Raw genomic sequence first — 22,291 nt, 5'->3', positions numbered from 1 at the left:
TCATAAAGAGGGTTGCTGAGGGAGGGGTGTCCTCTGGTCAGAAAGTATAACCACACTTTCTCTCTTCCTCTGTTTCCAGTCTGGCATGATAAGAACACAGGAAGCAGATTACTTCCTAAAACCACTTCCTTCCCACCTGGCGGGTAGACTGCAGGACCCTGCCGGGGCTGGGCCCCCCTCCCACATACTGTACAAGAGATCGGCGGACGTGCGGACTCTGGGGGCTCCCCAGGCCATCATGACCGAGAGGGATCGGGAGCTGGGGAATCGGGCCCCGCATGGCAACTCCGACCTCCGGCACCCACCAAAGCAGCATTTCTGTGGAAGGCGCAAGAAATGTACGTAAGAGCGATTCTTGGTGTGCATTTCCCCTGGGACCGTCATGTCAGTGCGTGGAAGATTTCAAATGCTCTTGGGAGCAGTCTCTCCACAAGGTGGAATTAACAGATCATCTTTGCTACGTTTGCGTGATGATTCTGTGGTCTGTGTGTTCACTATGCGCCGTCTTTCACAGTGGATGGACAGATCATGGTAGGTTTTTTGTTTAAAAGAACCATTCCCTGGGCAGATGAAATGACATACTGCCCAGAAATGCAGATGCCACTGGATGTCTTCAAAGGAACCTGGCAGGTCTGCTCAGTAATTCTATCGTTTTGAGGTCTAGATTGATGGAAGCCCACATAGTTTTCTGCGAGGTAATTTATCTCCATACATATTTCTATTCTCTACTTCACCACATCAAAAGGACAGGCTAGGCATGACCTAATTCACCCACAATTTATCACCAGCACTTTGTGGCAGTCCTTTGTTGTGCGAACTCTCAGGGGGTGATGTGATAGTCCCATTTATGTGGGAGCCGCTCACAGTCAGGAATGGGAGTTCAGGCTTTTCTGCAATTTCTGTCACGTCCCTCAGCTCCCCCCTCCCCACCCAGCACCACTGTGTGGGGTAAACTTCCCCTCTGCCCAGTGAGCCCATTGTCTGCCAGCCCCTCCTTCCCTGCTGGTTTTGTTGGCTGCGGGACGCAGCACCCTAGAACAGAGGCGGTCGTGTTGCAGGTGCACTGGGGTGAGTGACGGTGACCGCTAGGCACTTGAGCGGCGCAGTGAGTGCGACAGCCCTCAGCAGCTGTGTGTCCACTGACTCGCACGCCTGTAAACAAAAGCCTGGAGCTACGCTCACGCGAGAAGCTCAAACCCAGATCGACTAAGTCAGGGGCTCGGTCAGCTGCCAGAAGAATGGGGTGGGAACAAAGGGAGGAGACCTGGAACCTGAGAAAGTCAGGGAGACCGAGGCAGAAGGGTGTCAGAAGAGGGTCTCAGCCTGGGCTGCAGGGGCTACCAGGACCGGGAGCCAGAGAGGGGACGGCTACAGGGGCGACTGCAGGGGCCGGCCAGTCGTAATCAGACGTGAGAAGGAAAGGGCCATGAAGTGCTTCTCGGAGGATATTAGTGACCCACATGGTGCGGTTTGGTTTGCCAGAGGTTTCTGTCCCTTCCCTGCTGGACGCACGGCCGTGCTGTGCATGCTCGGGGGCCCTCAGACTGGCAGAAGTGACGGCGGCTGCTTCCAGGCTGAAGCCTGTCATTCCTGAGACCACCGCTCTCTGGGCGAGGACCTTCCATGCTGTTTATGGGGCTTGGCACTTCCCTGCAGGATGGCTCGCGTTCTGGCTCGTGGGGCTCACACGTACGAGGAACCTTTCCACTGGAGTCTCTGGTTCAGAAAATGGGCATTTTTTGGTGTGTGTTTTGACACCTGTGAAGCTGACCAGACGGCTCGGGACCATGCAGTCAGCTGGGGCCCCCATTTCTAGGGAAGGGCTGTGAGCAAGTGACCTTCCTCCCTGTGCCTCGGTGGCCCCAACCGTACCGGGAGTGGGCGTAGAGACGGCTCTTAGAGTGCAGTCATGTCTCTGCAGCAGCATCGATGTTCTTGGCACAGGATGCGTGCTGTGATGACGTGGCCAGAGTCATTACTATCCTCCACGGGGTTCATTCCGGTTTGAGAGCATTTTAGCAAAGAGACAAAATGCACCGGTTGTGGGTACCCGTGAAATGAAATAGCAACTTTGAGCAGCACAGTCCGTGAATAGAGTTGGCGTCGTTCTGAATTAGAGCCACCCGGATGTGTGGGTGATCTGAAGGCTATTTTCACTGGAAAAGCTTTTCAGAAGCACCCCTTAACCCGATTGCCTGCGGCGCTGTGTTCACTTACCAATTATAAATGCCCAGACTTTTTTGTTGTTTTTTTAAAAATATTTTATTTGTTTATCTGACAGAGAGGGAGAGAGATCACAACTAGGCAGAGAGGCAGGCAGAGAGAGAGGAGGAAGCAGGCTCCCCGCTGTGCGGAGAGCCCAATTCAGGGCTCGATCCCAGGACCCTGAGATCATAACCTGAGCTGAAGGCAGAGGCTTAACCCACTGAGCCAGCCAGGCGCCAGCCCAGACAGTTTTTAAATGGCTCTAAGAGGACGGAGTATGTTTTGTCTCGGGGTTCAGTGGGGTAAATATTTAGGGCACTGTCTAGGAAGTTCAGCCTGCTGGAAGTGTCAGGCAGTTTGTGACCCATCTGAAACACGGTAGACAAACTGTTATGTGTCCAGACATGGGAATGAGCTTTAAGAAGAATCAGGCCACTAAAATCGTTCAAATAAGCAAAGGAGGCAAGGTGGTGCCATCGTAACTATTGGTTCCACCGCTTTGTTAGTCGGTGTTCCGCAGAGGTCTGTCCCACAGATCCTTACGCCGGTGGTCACTGGGCTTTGTGCTTCTGCAGCTAGAACATGAGACCCCAGTGGTCCCCTCTCCTTGCTTTAAACCGGGACAGAACCACACAGAGGGAGACACAGTGATGGCTTCCATCCCATCGAGGTTGCGCGGGCTTGGTTTGCATTCCAAGCTCCACTTTGGTGTGAGTTCTGAATCACAGAGTCTCAAGGGGTCTATGGTTCACACGTGAACGTTCATTTTGAAAAGCCGGTTTCTACATAACGAGTTCCACAGCTAGTTTGGTGATGACCTTGCTTTCGTTTGTTCTCGGAACACCCGCTGCACAGACATGCCCAGGCCTCCCGGGGGGGACCTCTTCGTCCTGCCTGACGAGTACGCGCCTCGCTGGCGGCAGAAGCGCTCTCTCCTGAAGTCCCACAGAGACCAAGAGCTGAACGTGGAGACGCTGGTGGTGGTGGACAGGAAGATGATGCAGAACCACGGCCACGAGAACGTCACCACCTACGTGCTGACCATACTCAACATGGTAGGCGAGTCCGTCTTGTGGAAGCCACGTGTGGAATCCCCGATGGGGTGTGTGCCTTCACATCTCTCACGCAAGAAATATCTTCTCTGTGGGGACTCCTTCACTCTTACTGTGCTCCGGCCAGAAGGGCCGTGTTCACAACCCCAGAGAACACCATAAGGAGGGGGGAGCTGTCTGGCCCGCTCTGTGAGCCGGGAGCACGGTTTGAGAGGCTCAGTGTCTTCATGTACCAGAAATCTGTGAGAGGATGCTGAGACCCTTAGTCAGTAAATCTGCTTATGTGTGGCCTTAGATGGCTATACAGAAATGCCCACCTCTTCAGGAATGCTAATGTTTAAATACTGAATATGTGTTATTTTATCTACAAAGTCAGAAAAGCCTACAACCCTGTAGGCTGCCATCTTGGGTAAAATGTCCTGTGTCCCAGATTGGCAGCCGTTGTGATGAGGAGGAGTGATGAGAAACATCTAAGCCCCACTTGCGTGACCGAGTGACACGTTGGTAACAGAAGACAAGATCCCAGGTCACATACGTGTGGTTTGAGAGCTAGTTGGGATGACGATGTTGTGAACGCACTTTGCATTCTACCCCCTGAATGTGGGTGTCATTGCTGGCGTCCCGTCTGGTCGCCTGCCCAGCAATAAGGACTCAGCGCTTGCCCCACCCAGCCTGTCGACGTGTCTGTGCCTGTCCGTCTAGCAGCGTAAGGAAGGCAGCACTGCCGTGTCACGAGAGCAAGGGACCCGCCGTCTCTGGCAGGACGCGGGGGACAGGGAAAATGGCACCATGTGTGGGGTGGACATGACTGCCTGTCTTTTTCAGGTGTCTGCTTTGTTCAAGGACGGAACGATAGGAGGAAACATCAACATTGCGATTGTAGGTCTGATCCTTCTGGAGGAAGAACAGGTAATCTGTCGTTGGAACGGGCAGCTGCTTTTCCCCAGGGAAATAAAGGCAAAGTGAGGCTTTTTTTTTTTTTCTCTTAGTGTGATTGGCTGTGGATTCTTGACTTTTCCCTCCTTGGGAGCAAAAAGTGTGTAATATTTTGTGTCTAATGCCATGAGTCTTTTATCAGCTCCTTTAATGATGACTTGAATTGTGTGTGCGTGCTTGTGTGTGTACATGTGTGCACGTGTGCGTGCGAATGGGCAGAGGTAGGGAGGAATTCTCTCCTAGGAGACGTAGGAGAAGATAGAACTGAAGACCTGCCTTAACCATATGGGTGGGAGCCTGCTGAAAATAGAGATGCACAGTGTGTCTTCAGCCTCCTCCCCACCATCAGCTTTTAGGCTTCCAGGCGGAAAGAAGCCCTTTCTGCTCTTTGCCAGTAGACGAAAACGACGGTGGAATCGTACTGTGTGGCACTGTTGTTTTCCTCTGTCACTTCCTAACGCCTAAGACGGACCGGACCAACCCCTGCCGCTTCCATTCAGCGCTGTGTTTTGACAGAGATTCTGGAATGTCAAGTCTATGTCTCCCATCATACCAGATCTTGGTTGCCCTTGTCTCCTTCCCAGCGTCCCTGCGTAAATGCACGGGCGTGCGCTCCGTTCACAGGGAGACTGTAGACGCACATTCTGCAGCACAGGTAACGGGCGTCTCCGCCATGCAGGACTCTCGCTTCTGCTTGGCCCCACGCTCATCTCTGCCTCCGCACCAGGGAGAGAGCTGCCCTTGCTAACATCTTAGCAAGGTCCCCGTTTGCCACGGTGCTCTTGTTTATAAAACAGAGAATTTTAAAAAATGAAACCTGAGATCCCTCAGAAGGTCCAAGATATGTCCAGATGGGGAGCTTCTGCGGTGTTGCTCGTTTTCTGGGGAGGGTGAGGGCCTGCGGGGGTAAGCCTGTTTTCCAGCCCCAATGGTCCGGAAGATACATCTTCATTGTCTTTGTGTGCATGAGCATCTGGGCAGGGGGTGCCCCACTGGTAGGGCATCTCAGGTGACAGGTTAATTATTCCTTGTATTAAATCGTTTTCACCTTGGAATTCATCCAAGCTGCAAAGAATAAGCGAGGTTATCTTTTGATCGTACACCTGTGTTAACTTTGATTAATGCGGTGTTCCTGGAAGTCACCTGCTCAAGAATGTGAGGCATGCCCCAGGGTGGAGGCCCGGCATTCGGCTGAGGTGCATTTGACTTTGTGCAAAGACGAAATCAGCCCTGGAGGAGAAAACCTCGTCAGGGAGCCAGAAACGCACATTTCAACCCGACATCTAGTCGTGAGGGCTACACTCAAGTCGTCCTGGAATCGAGCCGTTCAACCTGGCTTTCTCGGACAGAGCCACAGGAAGAAAGAGCAGCAAAGTTCAAATAACTCATTGCAGCCAGCGCGGGGGGGTGTTTCTGACCCTCCACTTCTGAATGCTCCGGGCGTGCGGGTGGCCTTCACCTTGACATATCGCTGTTGCTCTGTTAGAACGCAGTATACAGGCATCTTGTGGGATGTGTCCTGCATAGCTTCCTGCTGGCTCCAGTCTGTTTTCTAGAAGAAGAGATTTCCCAGTTGACCTGCCCCTTCTCATAACCGTGTTGCTTCTAGAGGAAAGTGACTTTGTCTAACACTGTCATGATAAATGGTAAGACTTATAAATCGGAAATCCCACTTGCCCGGCTTGGTTACGAAATCAACCGTCTAGGTGTGTTTTCACGCACATGTGGAACCCCGTATCAAGGGTCCTGTTGCCTGACTTAAGTTCACGAGGTGTTTTACAAAGACGTCGATGCCAGCCCACACATGCACAAGGACTTGATCTCCTTGGGGCACTGAAAATGCCTTCAGGGTCAGCTAACGGCATCCCAGCTGTCTTCATACAGAACCACAGAAACGAAAGGAAGTGTCCACCCTGAGTTTGTACGTTTTTATAAGACACTCTCCTTTGGATTTTAGTCCATGAAATGGGTAGCTCCGCTTGTAGAACATTGGGACCCCTCTGTGTCGTGGAGATCGGACTTACTGACGTGTTTTCTCTGTTGTCACGGGGCTTTTGGTCTGTCTTGCACAGCCGGGGCTCGTGATAAGCCATCACGCCGACCACACCTTAAGCAGCTTCTGCCAGTGGCAGTCTGGGTTGATGGGCAGAGACGGCACGCGCCACGACCACGCCATCTTGCTGACGGGTCTGGACATATGTTCCTGGAAGAATGAGCCATGTGACACCTTGGGTAAGACCCTCCCTTGGAGTTTTGAGGACGGTGTGTGGGCTGTGTGCCCTCAGGGACCCAGGATGTTGAGAAACTGCCCCCTTGGGGCAGATCCATGGTGGTGGACGCTGCTGAACAGGGCTGCCAGCAGAGATGGGCTTTCCTGGACGGACTTAGGCCAAGCATAGACATGCGTGTTTATTCACCCAAAGTGACGACTTTGGAACAGTCCCTCACTCAAGACACACATTCGAGAGTCCTCATCTCTTCCTCTTTAAGAGTTGCTGTCTCTTCTTTCTTTTCCCCTCCCCTGTGTGAGAAGCGAGTGAACAGATTCAATGGTGTCCCCTTCTGTGGCAGAAATAGTACATCTGTGAATGTTTGCAGAGATGTTAAAGCAGAATCACATTCCTCATTTTCCTTTGCTGTATAAATACTGCAGTCTTAGCAATTTTTTAAAGATTCTTACTTATTTCTTTAAGAGAGTGCAAGTGAGGAGGGGCAGAGAAAGAGGGAGAAGCAGGCTCCCCATGGAGCAGGGAGCCCAACTCAGAGATTGATCCCAGGACCAATCAAGGACCCCGGAATCAAGACGTAAGCTGAAGGCAGACACTTAACTGACTGAGCCACCCAGGTGCCCCAATCTTATCAAGTTTTTTAACATATTTACGAGGCTGGATTTATCTTGGAGGCAGTACTCTGATATTTTTCCAAATCGTGTAAAGCACAGTATGCCATTAGCAGGGCTTTCTTGGACATTTTTCCTGACTCTGCATTTCTTTCTGGGATCTTAGTCAGACAGCTGAGTCGAATAGAGGTTAATCGTAGCTGCTTGTTCCTGGAAAGTCCTGCTTCCAAGGCTGGCCCTGGCCGGCCTCTGAGACCCAGACTCCAGGGGCCTTCCCAGCACCCTGCTTGGTGATCTGGCTCATTGTGCCTATGCTGTTTGCTTGTACAGATAATGGGGCTTCCACGGGACGTCTGCTTCCCTTCTGGGAGTGTAGAGTTTGGGTCCACACTAGGCAGGGCTGCTATGGGATTAGCTCTGAATAAAAGTCCTGGGTCCTGAGTGTCTGAGGTTCTTCCTTTGTGGACCCACTGGGAGAGAGTTCTAGAAACTCCTGCATGGTTTCCTCCAGATCTCTCTCTGTACATGCGTTCCTGTTGCTGATTTTTTCCTGCCTCCTCTGTATCTGTATGGAACCATACATGTCTGACAAAGGCTGAGTCCCATGAATCCCTCTGGTGAATCCTTGGACTGGGCTAGTCCTGGGGACCTCCTGACGCACACATTTACTACAGTGCTCTCTTATTCAGGCTTCCGAGAACACAGATTTTTATATCAAAATGTAGAGAATCTTTTCCATGCACAGGGAATTCGCTTTTCTACTCTGTCCTGATTATAAATGTAAAATGAATGCCACACAGAGCCATGATCGTTTTCCAGGTGGAGAGCAGATCCCCTCCACGGACCTTGCAAAGAGCATTTATGTGCTGTCCAAGAGATTCCCATTCAGATCTCCCCCGTGGAGATGAGAAACACACGTCTCCGAAGGACAGAGGATAAAGATGCTTGTGTAATACACCTTCTATCTCTATTTTATCGCAACAACACTGCTCTATAATCTTTTGATCTCTGCGCCCTGTAGGATTCGCGCCGATAAGTGGAATGTGCAGTAAATACCGCAGCTGCACAGTTAATGAAGATACAGGTCTTGGACTGGCCTTCACCATCGCCCACGAGTCTGGACACAAGTGAGTGCATTTCGTGGAAGGGTGGATCCTGGGCTGCTTTCCCTGCTGGGTGATTCCCGCAGAGACACTGATTCATTAGGTCAGGTCTATAAGGGGCATCACGTGTGTCCAAGGAGAACGTCATAGACAAGGAGAATGTCGTGGACAAGGAGAATATGGATCCCTAAGGTCCTTCTTATGATTTTTCGTTGTTTGTTTTTATTTTTTTAAGCAGGCTCCACGCCCAGCATGGAACCCAACATGGGGCTTGAACTCACAACCCTGAGATCAAGAGTCAGGTGCTTAACCTACTGAGCCACACAGGCGTCCCTTCTTACGTTTTTATTTTAGTGCTGAGCCATGTACAGTCTAAAGCTGTGACGATTTCCGCATTTACGCTCTCCTTCCTCTGCTCATCCTTCCCGTCCCGGCTCGGGCGTGACTCTGTGATCGCACAGTTGTCTCAGCCTCCGCTCCTTCGTCCTGCTCTGAACTTGGGTCCTGTGCGCTGATCTCGTTCCATGGTTAGTTCCCATCGGAGATGACAGAGAGAAGGCCTCTTTTTGTCCACTAGTTACTCTGGAGTTTGACCTTCTTCTATCATTTTTATAATTTGTAGAGATGTCTTTTGGTTGGTGTGTCAAGCTGTTTGGGGAGTGCAGGTTAGACCGGGGTGGGAGCTGGGAGGAGCTGGTCTGTGGCCCATGTGTCCAGATGCCCAGCATAACAGGGCAGCATCAGGGTACGGGGTGAGCCTGGGATTGGCACAGACAGACGTCCGTGCTGGATGGGCAGTACTTAGCCAGGGACTGGTCTCTGGTGGCATCTTTTTACATGAAAGTTTTCCATTTGTTCCTGTAGAATGAACACTGTCTATCAATTACTTACAGACGCTGTCAGTCTTAAATAAGGTTTCCTGGGCTAATCATTCTATAAGCTGCCTTACGTCGAGCCTTTTCCTTGTCATACCCGCCTGCTGGCTTCCTGGGCTTGGCCAGGTCAGCGGGAGCTGGAGCAGTGGGAGTGCAGCTGTCTTTCTGTTACACAGCAGCTTGGACTAGGGTTGCTCCCAGAAAATGCACAACCAGGAATTACCATATTTATGGGGTTTTTGTTTGTTTGTTTTTACTTTCACCCTGAATTTACTTGCAAATCACAAAACCTGCAAAAGGCAGTGTTTGCCATTCCTGTTTTGCAGAGCTGACCTCTCCATCCCCTGGTGGAAATGGAATGAGGCCATGTGTGTGCTCTTGTCCCATTCACAGCATCTGTGTGTGCGTGCACGCACATGCGTGTGTCCCCACGTGTCTGAGTGTGTGTTGTGTACGTGCACCTGCCTGTAGTGAGGCCCTGTGAGGCCCTGCAGACTTGGCTGTATGAACTGATGACCTGACAATGAAGCTTATACTCAGCTTCTGACCCCGTCATCGTTATAGGTAATGATTGACTTTCTCGGTGCCTAGAACATTGCCCCTACACGTCATGAAACTTGCAGCTAAATCATAATTGTATTTCTAATAGGCTGCCACAGCTAAAACTTCAAAAACTCTCATTATGTTAACGACATGAGGCTCTGGCTGTCCCCTGACCCATACCTGAATTTAATTAAACAATCCAGGTAAGAAATGTTTAAGGCACTGAGGACTGAGCAGCTCAGTATTAAGAGAATGGATGACGGCCAGGACTGGCGGTGTGCACGGCTGCAGTGGCTGGTTTACCCAGAGTTAAACCAGACACGTCAGACACGGGTCGTCAGGGTCAGCGGGGATCAGTGCCTCCTTTTATTTTGTCCTAGGAGTCAGTTAATATTGCCTTTCGTCACCAGGACGGGTCTAGATGGAAAGAGCATTTTTCCAAACAAGATAAAACTGTTATTGCAAGTGGGCCCATGGATGGGAGGAAGGAAATGGGCCATAGGCTTGGAGGAAGGGGCGTCCCGCTCCTCATGGACTTCATCTCCAGAAAATTACCAGCTCCTTCTTGAGCACCCAGCGGGAACAGGACATCACGCAACGGGCAGGAACTGGGAGCTCTGAACATGCCCCGTCGCCAGTGAGGTCACTTCCTGTCCCGTTGAGGAAACAGGAAGTACGCGGGGTCATAGGCCGATGAGTTGCATCAGCCAAATAGCAAACCCAGCGACCATAGCGCTTACTAATAGCAGTAACGGCGGCCGTCATACATCACCTGTGGTTTGTCCAGCGCTTTGTGGGGCGATTTCACACGTACCTCCGGCCGGGGAGACCTCAGGGACGCCCCTCTCCCCACTCCACCAGGCTGGAAGGTAGATGGTGCTGAGTGTTCGGCGAGTGTGAACAAGTGGAACGGACAGAGTGAGTCAGGGACGAGCAGGTGCATGAGCCAAGAGTATTTCAAGTGAGTCGTTTGCTGCGGCAACTGCATGAGATGGGAAAAGCGTGCAAGGCCCAGGGACCGAAGCCCGTGGATTTCCGTTGAACTGAAAATGAGCACACGTACTCGGTTCACGATTCAGTACCTGTGACTCTTGGAGGAGAGCTGTCGTTTGTGCACGGGTCAGACATCGTAACGTAAATGGCGTGCCTGGCAGTGAGCTCCAGGCAGGGTCAGTTTCTCCAGTTCTGTGAGTTAAGAGTCGGAAAGTAATCCCACGTCTGTTAGGACTTGGAAACATCCCGTTTTAGGGGTCCGTTTTCCCTACTCAGGTTTGTTTACATTCAGAGGGTATCTCTGAGGTCAGAGGCGTGCTTTTCTCAGAGGTTTTCTTACCTTTACCTCCGAGAGGATCTTCCTGAACGTGCGGCCAGTTTCTCCTACTGAGTCGAGTTATTTTCACGCCAGGACATCTGTGGTTTCTTTTTTTTTTTTTTTTAAAAGATTTTATTTATTTGACAGAGAGATCACAAGGAGATAGAGAGAGAGAGAGGGAAGCAGGCTCCCTGCTGAGCAGAGAGCCCGATGTGGGACTCGATCCCAGGACCCCGAGATCATGACCTGAGCCAAAGGCAGCGGCTTAACCCACTGAGCCACGCAGGTGCCCCACATCTGTGGTTTCTGTGGAGAAATCAGACCTGCGCACAGGAGTTGCTAAGGACTGGGGTTTGGATTTGTGTTGGAGAGGGAGGGAGAAGACTAGACGTGAGGATGTGTGTTGCCCTGTAGGACGTGGAATCCAGTCGGGCTTTTTCCTAAGTCAGTGGTAACTTCCTAGTTGTATTCGATCACTTGGCATGGGACATGTGGTTTGCTAGAGGCAGGTCTGGAGAACTGACGCAGACATACTGAGCGCTGAACTACAGGTTTGGCGGACTCTGTCCCCTGAAAGGCATGAATCCATTTGAAAAATCCCCATGTACTAAGGAAGTCATGTCATTTGGGCAGTAGGACCGTAGGCCTGGGCTCCCGGATCTATGCGGTTCTCCCACAGCCTGGCAGCCATCTGCCTGTGTTGCCTTTTCTTCTCTTACCTAGGCTCCCATCTGCCAAGCCAAGGGGTCCTCAAACCCTCGGCATCAGTGTGCAGGGGCAATGGAAGGTGCACGAGTTGAACTGAGCATTGCTGGCGTACGACACGTGATTACGTGCTGAACTTGCATTATCATTTCAGACCATCAAGACCATATTAAAGCATATTTGCTGTGCTTAGAAGTACTCCTGACCCATCATTCTGCCACTTGTCTTCTCCCACACGTATCAACCTGTTCACTGGGCACAATTTCCATTCTGCCAGCAAAGCATTGTGCGGGGTTCTATGAAGAGACTAGTGATTCACCGCCTCCAAGAGCGTTCACGGAAGGACAAGATAGATAGCGTGTGCACGGATCAGGCTGTGTGGGCTGTGGGCATTGCAAGGGTTTTTACCACAGAGGTCCCGGAAAGTCTCAAAAGAAGCAGAAGTGACTTGCTAATACATTTAGCTCCAGCGGGCTTGGCTGGTGAGGTTATAGGCCCTTCCGAGCGTTTGATGGTGAGGTGTAAACGTCCCTGAGATGTGGCTGTGCACTGATAGCAACCTGAGCCCTGCAGTGGGGTCAGGGAGGCACCGTGATGCTGGGGTCTTGTGCAAAATCAAGGCAGCAGCCCCGTAGAGATCCTCTGGCCAGTGACCGTCGGACTGCCCTCTAGGGAGCCCTAGCAGGTCGGAGGCTCATTTCTTCCCAATTTTATTTATTGTTCCTCCTAAGAGTTTTTGTTTCTGTATCCAACAAGCACTTGAAACCTATCGACCTTCGTTTGAACATGTGTGCATGGGTGTGCACACACATGCACCGTACATATACAAGTAACATCTAGGTAGTGAGTAATTGGAGCAAGACCATTTGAAACAGGAAATGGATAGAAATTCTGAATTTTCCTTTGTGATATGCGTGGTGTCAGGTCTTTTGTGCGATTTTAGAGCAAGGTTTCACTACCCCACTATACAGGTAAGGAAACTGAGGCCTGGTGACTCAATCCAACAGCTTGCGAAAGACAGAGGCAAGGCCCCGTTGGAGGCCCTCCTCAGTCTCCACTCTTCTGGTTGATTGACTTGCTCCAGCCCCCGAGACACACCTGATGCCTCGAGAGGAATCTCGAGGGGGGTGCACGGTGCTCCTTGGAAAGTCCACATCAGAGGCTGACACGTAGGCCTTCCTGTGGCACCATCATGGCACCAGGGTATGATGTAGCCCTCCAGATGGCACTGGCCTGTGGTCGCTTCGATGAGCTTCTTGTTTCCTTAACTACCGCTGTCTGCATGGTCTGAAATAGTTGATACAACCTCCAACAAGGCGTGGCCACTCATCATTCCGGGTGAATCGTTAGTGATGGTGGAATGTGTGCTGACGGAATTGAGTCCTTCAGAACGTGCTGGAGAGGCATCGGAAGCATTGCACACCGAACGTAATTCTCAAGTCTGGTTTAATCTGAAATGATGCTTCCATTTGGGTATTTGGGTGGGTGTTCTCGCTGGAAGGTTGGACTTTGCTTATTCAACCGACGTCACTGAAGCACTTGTTAGAGTTCATGAGCGCCCTGGCCTGGGGCTAAGCATGGATAGGAAAGGTCTCTGTCCTTTAGAAACTTAAAAGCTAGTAGGGAGAAAAGAAAATAGTATATTTACTGTTTCAACCTATGGGATGACTGAAACTTTGAATAGAACATTCTGGCTCATGGAAGCAAAGAACATGCCTGGTATCGTGCAGCTTGGGTAGTAACTATATTTCTTGGTTCTGCCCACCAACCTTATCTTCAAAATGAGCTCTGTCCATCCTTCCCTGACTTTGTTAATGTTGTGCTCAAATGTAACTGCTGCAGGATACTTCCTTGCGAATGTCTGGCGTCCATCACAGCACAGTGGGGCATCACGCTCCTTGGAAAGACAGCTCACCGCCATGTGGTCGGGACCAGATTTGGGCGGGCATCAGGATCACCTTACTGTGTTAGAATGCACCTAGATACCAGAGCCTAACTCCCAAGCTACTAAATATAAAAACCTCTAAGATGGGCTTTGGGGAACCACACTGTGTGGTGTGTTTCTCAGACGTTCGGACGCACAGCAGAGTTTGAGAATCAATTCTAGAAAGAATCGTGGAAGACATCTTAGATGAAAAACTTTAAGACCCACGTGTTCCCAGAACTGGGCTATCACGGCTTCCACATCTTTAGAAACGTGGGCAGAGTGGTAGCACGTTGGCTGGGGCACCCACTGAGCCACGGTGCGCGTGTTGTCTGAGAGTCAGGGCCAGCCAGGGGAGTGTACTTGGGTCGTCCGTTTTCCTAACTTTCTCCCCAAAGCAGCCACCCATCTGAGATTAGTCTGAATCGTTTCATGGCCATGACACGTTTCCTCTGCTATGTGCTTACCCCGGCCTTGACTGATTGCTTTTAATAGAACTTCAGAGGACGGGTGGAGACCGAAATGAGTCCATCGGCGTCACCCTTGGTACCAAGCAGGAATTTTGCAGAAATTCAACAGTGTTTGCGTGCCAGATTTCCCTGGATACGTCCTCCAATGGGGCTCGTGTTACGCTCTTGCCTGGGTCCCGCCTGGGCTCCGATGTCGGAGTGTCCGGTCACAGTCCTGACTCTGAGATGGTGGTCATGGCTCTCTCCAGTCCTCAGTCTTGCTTTCATGATATTCTCCCTGTCTTATCGGCTTTTATGGAGGCTTAAGTTAGAAAATGTAGATAATGTGTTTAATAGCCTGTTTGCACACTAGTGTGTGCCTACAGGTGTGCGTTGTTATTTTTACCGATACTATTAGATCTCCATAAGCAAGCCAGTGCAGTGGGGAAAATGGGTTTTCAGCCTCAGCAGCAAATACAGATACCCTGGCCCATGGTTGAAGCTCCCTTCCCCAGTGTTCAGAACCTTCTGTCCCTGCTGCCCTGCCTCTTCTCATCATGGGATTCTTGGTGGAAGATTATCCCCAGACCCAGTAACACTCCTGCCCTTCTCTGCTTTGCCCCTTGCCTTGCCCTTTGCTCTGCACCCACTCATGTGGAACCCCCTTATCTAAGAATCCACCCAGTGTGATTGGGCAGGCACCAGATACTAGTGGCCAACAAGGGCTCGACTCTCTGAGAATATGTTTGCCCTCATGGGAAGTCTTCAGGGTCACAGAGAACTCCCAGCCCCCCTAGGTGTTCTGCCCAACCCGTTAGTGGCATTCTTCTGGGGTAGATGAAGACGGTGGTGTGAGACGCTCCTACAGCCAAAGCTCTGGGCAGTCAAGAAGAAGAAGCTGACTTGGTGGAGAGATGTAGAAACTCAGTTTGTGGCATGCTTACAGGTGTAGGGCTTGAGTTTTCTCTAGTGACGGTGAGGGGGTTACCAGTTGGAACATCTGTAAAGGACACTAGTAAGTACCTCAAGAGCCATTGTGGCTTGAGATGCCCCCCTTTGCTCAGCTAGGGCTGGAGCCCAGAGTGGTCTGCTTTGGAAGCAGGAGGAACAGGTGTACCTTCAAACAGTTCTTGCAGTTAAAGGGAGCAAGAACGCCCGATAGGCTTCATGGATCTTCTTTCTTCAAAGGGGCATAGGGAATGTGGTCAAACACTGTCCAGCTGGGACAGCCCCAAGCAGTGCAGGCCTGGCAGGAGGTGGGGCAGCCCTGGGGACAGAGAGTCAGCCCCACAGGGAGCTGAAACAGATGGTCAGTTCTCCAGTCGTGGGACGCATCAGACGCACCTGAGGAGCCTGCGTTTGTGTTTCTGACAAACACCTGGAAATTGTGAAAATCCTTGGTGATCAGAGAAGAGTATAGAGAGATGAGAGCAGACAGAACACTGGTCAGCTTCATCAATGGAGATCAAGAGACCTGCCCACCACACCCCACTTGAAATGTCTTTCTGTAATTAAAACATGGGCCCTTAGCAGACATTTGGACGCACGCTCCAAGTGACCGAATGGTAGTTCTTCAGGAAAGGTCTGTGAATGTGCGACTTTGCTCCACAGCCCGGACGGGCAGACATTTTCCATCTGTCTGATTGGCACGTGGACATGGAGAAGTTCACCATGCTGACACCTGTCGGCTGGAGTCTCTTAGGTCATTGATACTGTTCTTGGTTTTGAAAGACCCGTTTCTCTCTCTGTGCAGCTTTGGCATGGTCCATGATGGAGAAGGGAACGTGTGCAAAAAGTCCGAGGGCAACATCATGTCCCCCACGTTGGCAGGACGCAACGGGGTCTTCTCCTGGTCACCCTGCAGCCGACAGTACCTGCAGAAATTCTTAAGGTATGACTCCCGGAGTTGGATGTGTGTCTCTCTGAGTGTCTCTGCTGCTCCCTGCCTGGGCAGCCTGATTCTGTCCAAGCAGCCCTGACTTGGCTGTGACTTCCCAACATGGTTCCCATTTGAAGGTGTCTTGAGACATTCCCTTGGCCAAGAAGTTTGCCAGACGCTTCCTTAGGGCACCAAGTGCTCCAGGCTGAATCCAACATCGTCTGACCTTCAGATTCAAAGGAAACCCAAGATACATCCTAAATCAAAGTATCTGTCACTAACATTTAGTTTTTTTAAATTCTCACTTTTGTGACTAAACGTTTTTTATTCATGAGTAGGAAGACCTACCGTGCACACAGTGGGGAAGCACATGTAACTCTGGGATTTTTTCTTTTCTTTTCCACAAAATACATTTCTTATTAGGAGGGGAAACTTTAGCCTGGCTTATTTTTTAAATTTTTGTTATAGCACTAATTCATTTAGGATCTAGGACATTGCGGAGAGATAGGGTTTGACCCCCTGAAAGAGACAGTCAGTGGATTTTGAACTTTTAGAGAAAGAAGGGACTTTACAAAGTGGCCTTAGTTCTGTTAGTACAGTGGACTGTCCCCCAAGTCTCAAGGATGCTGAGTTTGGAGTTTGGATTCAGCTGCCGACAATAACCTTATTTCTGACATGTATTGCACTCCCCGGGGGTCAGCAAGCCTGATGGTGTGGTCACACAGAGCCCCAGTCCTTCCGTCCTGCAGCCACTTCCTCTTGTAGGAGCTGGTTGTGCAGAGCAGCCCGCGGGTGCCAGGGGAGGAGAGGGCCGAGGAGGGCATGCAGTGCACGACTGTGTTCCTCGCAACAAGGACTCCGCTGACAGCCCATGCTGCAAGGGCTGGGTCGGGAACGTCCTCTACCATGTGCTCTGGAAGAAAAGGACATGAGGGGTGGAGAGAGGCCCGTGTGTGCCCGTGGGTAGCCCCAGCGCCTGCCACAAGGGAAGTCACTGGCATGCGGGTCCCCCGAATCAGAGAGAGTGCAGTCTGGGCTTCCAGGAGCCTGGCTCTGGCCTCTCCCCGCTGGTCCCAAGAAGCCTGAACGCAAACAGTCCAGGAAAAGCAGTTCTGTTGAAATCACAGCCTGTAATTTTGTTTTTATCTTAGCAAACTGACTTGCTCTGAATATGAAAAAGACGAGAAACAGCCTTTGTTTAGAAAGTAGCGGTTAACTCTGTGAAGGCGACTTCTCTCTGAGGTCCAGTACAGGTGGCTGGGGCACCGGCCGGCACCGTGGGTGCGCACGTGCCTGACCTCCCCACGTTCCTTCTATTCGCTCCTGAGTGGGCTCTCCTGGGCCCCAGCTGTGGCTCCTGCGACACACTGTGCCCCACGGAGGACACACCCCTTTCCACCTTTGTCCCCTTGGGAACATTCTGGCTTCCCCGGCCCTGGAAAGGGGAACTGCTTTCTCTCAAAAGGGAGGACACCCATCTCGGTGACACAGAAATGTACCTTGCCAGACACCTAGAAGGCCTGTACTCGCTCTCTGACAGACACGCTGCCTCTCCGTAATCTACTGATCCTTGCCAACGAGATACAAAGCATGCGCTTCCTTCTTCCCCAAACGTGTCCGTGCTGGCATGAGACGGGCCGCCGCGGCTCCTTCTCCGTGTGGTGCGCTCCTGTTTCTGGGACTCATCGAGGAAAGCACAGAGGTAGCCCTGTTGTGTCAGTGCTGTATTCTTGGACAAAGCTGACAAACCGAACCACCTTACTTTAAGAGTTTGGAGAGATTATGACAAGAAAACAAAAAATAATTAGGGGCGCTCGGGTGGGACTCTTGATTGTGCCCAGTTCATGGTCTCAGGATCCCGAGACCAAGCCCCCCACTGGGCTCAGCGCTGAGTGTAGAGCCTGCTGGGATTCTGTCTCTCCCTCTGCCCTGCCCCCTGCGAAGGGACCTGCTCTCCCTCTTTAAAAACAAAACAAAACAAAACGAAATAAAAACACAACAGCTAAAATTGACAGTGGGACGAAGATGAAAATAGAAAATGGAGAACAAGGAAAAAACATACAAGTGTATCAATCTTAGAATACAGGCTTTGGCTATGATATTGAAGCTTGAAATTGGGCAAAGGTCTTTCTAGAAAGAAAGCAGGAAAGGAGATCAAATCCATTCATATTAACATTTCCAATATTTCAAGGAAAGCGAGGCTTTTGCCAGCATAGAATTCTTGAAAACAAATGAAACTGCATCTGTATGTATCAAAACAGAACTATAGCGATGCCTGGGTGGTTTCAGTGGGTTGGCCATCCGCCTTCAGCTCAGGTCAGGATCCCAGGGTCCTGGGATTGAGTCCCGCATCGGGATCCCTGTTCAGCGGAGAGCCTGCTTCCCCCCCCCCCACTCTCCCTCCGTGCATGCGCTTTCTCCCTCTCTCTCAAATAAATAAATAAAATCTTTTAAAAAGGAAGCAGAACTGTAGGTTCATCCAAGCGCATGCATTGATAGACACGTTTCTCTATATTTTATATGCATCCTGTGCTTTTATAGAACGCTCTGCTGTCTGTCTACTACATGAAATACGCCCTACATGTCTGTAACAAATGACATGCCGTACAGTGAGTGCTTATGAGTATTGATAGACCCACGAAGTAAAAACATGGGTAGAAAGTACCTCCAATCTGTATTCTAGTTATCTGCGTGCACGCTGACCCATGTCTCCTGATGACTCCCCCTGCCACCTTCCTCTGTCCCCCACGATACAGTGAGTCCACCCCAAGCCAGTCCCAGACGCCAGGAGTACATGCTTGTCCCTCTCCTGTTTTTGCCACAGCACGATGCCAGCAACTGTACAGGGAGGATGTGTAGTGACAGGGTCTGTGACCCAGGCTGGCCCCACTGGCACCTAAGGAGGGAAAACAGATTGGCAGCCCCCACGGACCACTAGCTTAGTAGCCAGAGATCTGCCTTCCAAGTCTCTGCAACTGACACACGTACCTATAGTCAGAACCCAGAACCCATTATTCCAAGCTAGGAATTGAAGGGAGAAGTGCCCCACTCCTGTAAACACTGTTCAGGCTTCCACTGCCCTCCCTGGCTTGCCCCACGGAGCTTCTTATCTTGGTTGGCTTCTAGGTTTCCTTCTTTTTTTCTGTCTCTCCTTTTATCTTTCTTTATTGTCAGTAAGCTATTTCTTCCCTCTCTTCTATTGCACAAATTACACCCTCTTGTCCATAGGGCACCATGGGGCAGGGTCACGTGGGTACTTCTGTTGGTTCTAGTCCCTGTGTGTCCACTGTATGAGGCTGCTGCCCGTGGAGCCCTGAGCCCATGGCTGGTTTCCTTCTCTAGCTGCCTGTCCCTTCCATCCTCCAGACAAGTTGTTGGCAAGTCTCCCGAGCCACCATCCTGACCACTCACCTTCAGCCTGGGTGAAGGCTACCCCCGTGTTCTTACCATGAGACTTCCCAGCGGTCAGGTATTTTACCACCCAAAGTCATGATGGGCTGACTTCTTGAAGGGAGAACATTTTGTGGACAGTATCTCTCTCCTGATAATACCAATCTATATTCTAGTAACATATACTTGGTCGTTTTTCTTTTTTTAAAGATTTTATTTGTTTATTTGACAGATAGAGATCACAAGTAGGGAGAGAGGCAGGAAGAAAGAGAGAGAGGAGGAGGAAGCAGGCTCCCTGCTGAGCAGAGAGCCCGATGCGGGGCTCGATCCCAGGACCCTGGGATCACGACCTGAGCGAAAGGCAGAGGCTTAACCCACTGAGCCACCCAGGTGCCCCTGGTCGTTTTTCTTTTTTATTTATTTATTTATTTATTTATTTATTTATTTGATAGACAGAGATTGTAACTAGTCAGAGAGGCAGGCAGGGAGAGAGAGGAGGAAGCAGGCTCCCCGCTGTGGGGCTCGATCCCAGGACCCTGGGATCATGACCTGAGCCTAAGGCAGAGGCTTTAACCCACTGAGCCACCCAGGCGCCCCGAGGAAGCAGGCTCCCTGCGGAGCAGAGAGCCTGATGCGGGGCTCGATCCCAGGACCCTGGGATCATGACCTGAGCCGAAGGCAGAGGCTTAATCCACTGAGCCACCCAGGCGCCCCTCGTTTTTCTTTTATGTCCATGTTAACATTATTCTACAAGTGGCATCCCACATTGAGGTCCTTCCAACATATGCTGTCCCCTGTGTGGGGCCCTCATGGAGTCAAGTTGGGGATTGCTAACATTGTTTGTAGCTGTTTCTAATAGCTGTTCAGTTTTGTTCGGTGTGTGCGTGTCTGTGTGTCTGCAGGCGCATGAAGACGGCTGCTTCCCGCATTAAAGAAGAGCATAAACTTAACTCTGCAGAGGAGTTTTCTGTATCAATCCTTTCTAAAATTTTCTAGATCATTTTTCAAAAAAATTTTTAAAGATTTTACTTATTTACTTGAGAGAGAGAGAGAGCATGCATGCACAAGCAGGGAGAGGGGCAGAGGGGTGAGAGAGCATGCATGCACAAGCAGGGAGAGGGGCAGAGGGGTGAGAGAGCATGCATGCACAAGCAGGGAGAGGGGCAGAGGGGTGAGAGAGCATGCATGCACAAGCAGGGAGAGGGGCAGAGGGGCAAGCAGACTCCCTACAGAGAAGGGAATCCCGTGTGGGACTTGATCTCAGGACTCTGAGATCGTGACCTGAGCGGAAGGCAGATGCTTAACTGGCTGAGTGACCCAGGCACCCCTCAAAATTTTTATTGCTTTTTCATCGTCATGGTTTTTGTGAAGAGAAACACTTTCAGCCTTTTTGAAATGTGCCCAGACAATGTGGAGAGCAGGGGACGCAGCATGTGGGTGTGTGCGAATCAGTGTCATGAGAGTCCAGATCATTGCTCAGCTGCCAAGGACTATGGGAGAACTTGTGGAGAGAAAATAGTTATATGCTTAGAGAGCACTTGTTTTGATGACATTAGATATGGGCTGTGATCTCCAAATCAGACCATGGCCCTAGGAGGGTTTGCCAAGAGTGTGGTTCAGAGATGTATTTGCTCTGGGATCCCGGGACGGTTCAATGTCGGCTCAAGTGCGCTCATTTGTTTTTGTGTCAGTCAGTGAAACCCTTGTGTGGCCATTCAGTCATAAACTTTTATTTTCAAGAACTTTGCTAATTTGCTGGACCACATGGCTATAAACAGAAATGCAAGATTACCCATGCTCACAAATTTGTTCCCTTGAAATATTAAATTTTCCGGGAGAGCCTCCTGTTGTCAAAGTCACTCAAGCTTTTGTTCCCTTGGGATGACCAGTCACGAATCAGCCATGTCTGTACCGTGTCAACAGGGACATCTCCTCGGTTTAATGAGCGGGAGACTGTCTTCTTGGACATGTTTGCTGACTTCCCGAGCTCCATGTAGTCACAATCCCATTATGTTCTCCACCAATCAGGCTGCTCTTTGGATGCAATCTCAACAGTGAGTAAGGATAAGTGGCTCACCTCTAAAGATGAGCCCACTTTCCTTTATGAGCAGTCTCGCCTTTAGTATGTGGAAAAAATATATTTAAGAAAGGGGCTCAGCTGGTCTGAAGTTGTCAGCACATTTCTCCATAGTTGGTAGTCAAGAAGGACAGATGCGTGTTTGGAGTAAAGTCATGAACCGAGTCAGTGAAGTCATGTGTCATTTCCGAGGAACTGACACAGACCTCATCCTCTTTACTCATGTCTGTGTCTCGGAGGCCTAGGACTAGGGAAAGTTTAGCTCATTATTTTAATTTAATGACAACAGGGACTCATCCTCAATTTACTTTTTAAAAATTTGAATCATGGTATTCACAGACCAGGGAGTGTGCCTTCCCTCTGACCCCATGAATCTGTGTCAGTCCATGGGAAAAGGGACCATTGCTGGGGACCAGGACTTTGAGGGGTGCCTGGATCACCTGCCCCAGCCCATACCACTCTGTGAATGAGAAAATCTGACCTGGTCTGAGAGCCCGTGAAGCATGTTTTGGGATGTAATGGGAAGAGCACATTTCATTTCATTCATACACACACACACACATACACACACGCACACACACACTGAATGTTATTCAGCCATGTGAAAGAAGGAAATCCTGCCATTTTTGGCAATGCGGATGGACCTTGAGGGCATGATGCTAAGTGAGGTAAGTCAGAGAAAGACAAACTGTGTGTCCCCACTTCTATGTGGAATCTGAATCAAGCTCATAGCAACAAAAAGAGTTGTAGGTGCCAGGGCGTGGGGTGCTGGTGAAGGCAGTTACATGTACAGTCCTGCGGTTCTAAGATGAGTGGCTCCTGGGGGCTCTCACGTACAGCACGGTGACTGCGAACCATGCTGTAGTCTGTGTTTGAAAGCTGCTAGGAGAGTAGATCTTACAAGTTCTCTTGGAGCACCCGGGTGTCTCAGTCAGTTAAGCTTCTGACTTTTGATCTCAGCTCAGGTCTTGATGTCAGCACCGTGAGTTCAAGCCTCACACT

At 50.5% G+C, this 22,291-nt stretch overlaps 1 protein-coding gene across 1 annotated transcript in view; it reads left to right on the top strand.

Annotated features, from left to right (window-relative positions):
• ADAMTS16 (ADAM metallopeptidase with thrombospondin type 1 motif 16) overlaps positions 1-22,291 on the top strand; it is a 156,016-nt gene that overhangs the window by 43,492 nt on the left and 90,233 nt on the right. Inside the window, exons 4-9 of the mRNA XM_046001179.1 lie at positions 80-338; positions 3,061-3,260; positions 4,083-4,166; positions 6,266-6,425; positions 8,054-8,159; positions 15,697-15,834. Of these exons, the coding sequence (XP_045857135.1) occupies positions 80-338; positions 3,061-3,260; positions 4,083-4,166; positions 6,266-6,425; positions 8,054-8,159; positions 15,697-15,834 (947 nt within the window). The remainder of the gene's footprint in view (positions 1-79; positions 339-3,060; positions 3,261-4,082; positions 4,167-6,265; positions 6,426-8,053; positions 8,160-15,696; positions 15,835-22,291) is intronic.

This window comes from Meles meles, chromosome 3 (genome assembly GCF_922984935.1).
Source record: "Meles meles chromosome 3, mMelMel3.1 paternal haplotype, whole genome shotgun sequence".
NCBI classification, from domain to species: domain Eukaryota; kingdom Metazoa; phylum Chordata; class Mammalia; order Carnivora; family Mustelidae; genus Meles; species Meles meles.
The sequence above is the reverse complement of the archived record's forward strand: the minus strand, read 5'-3'. Positions and strand labels throughout refer to the sequence as shown.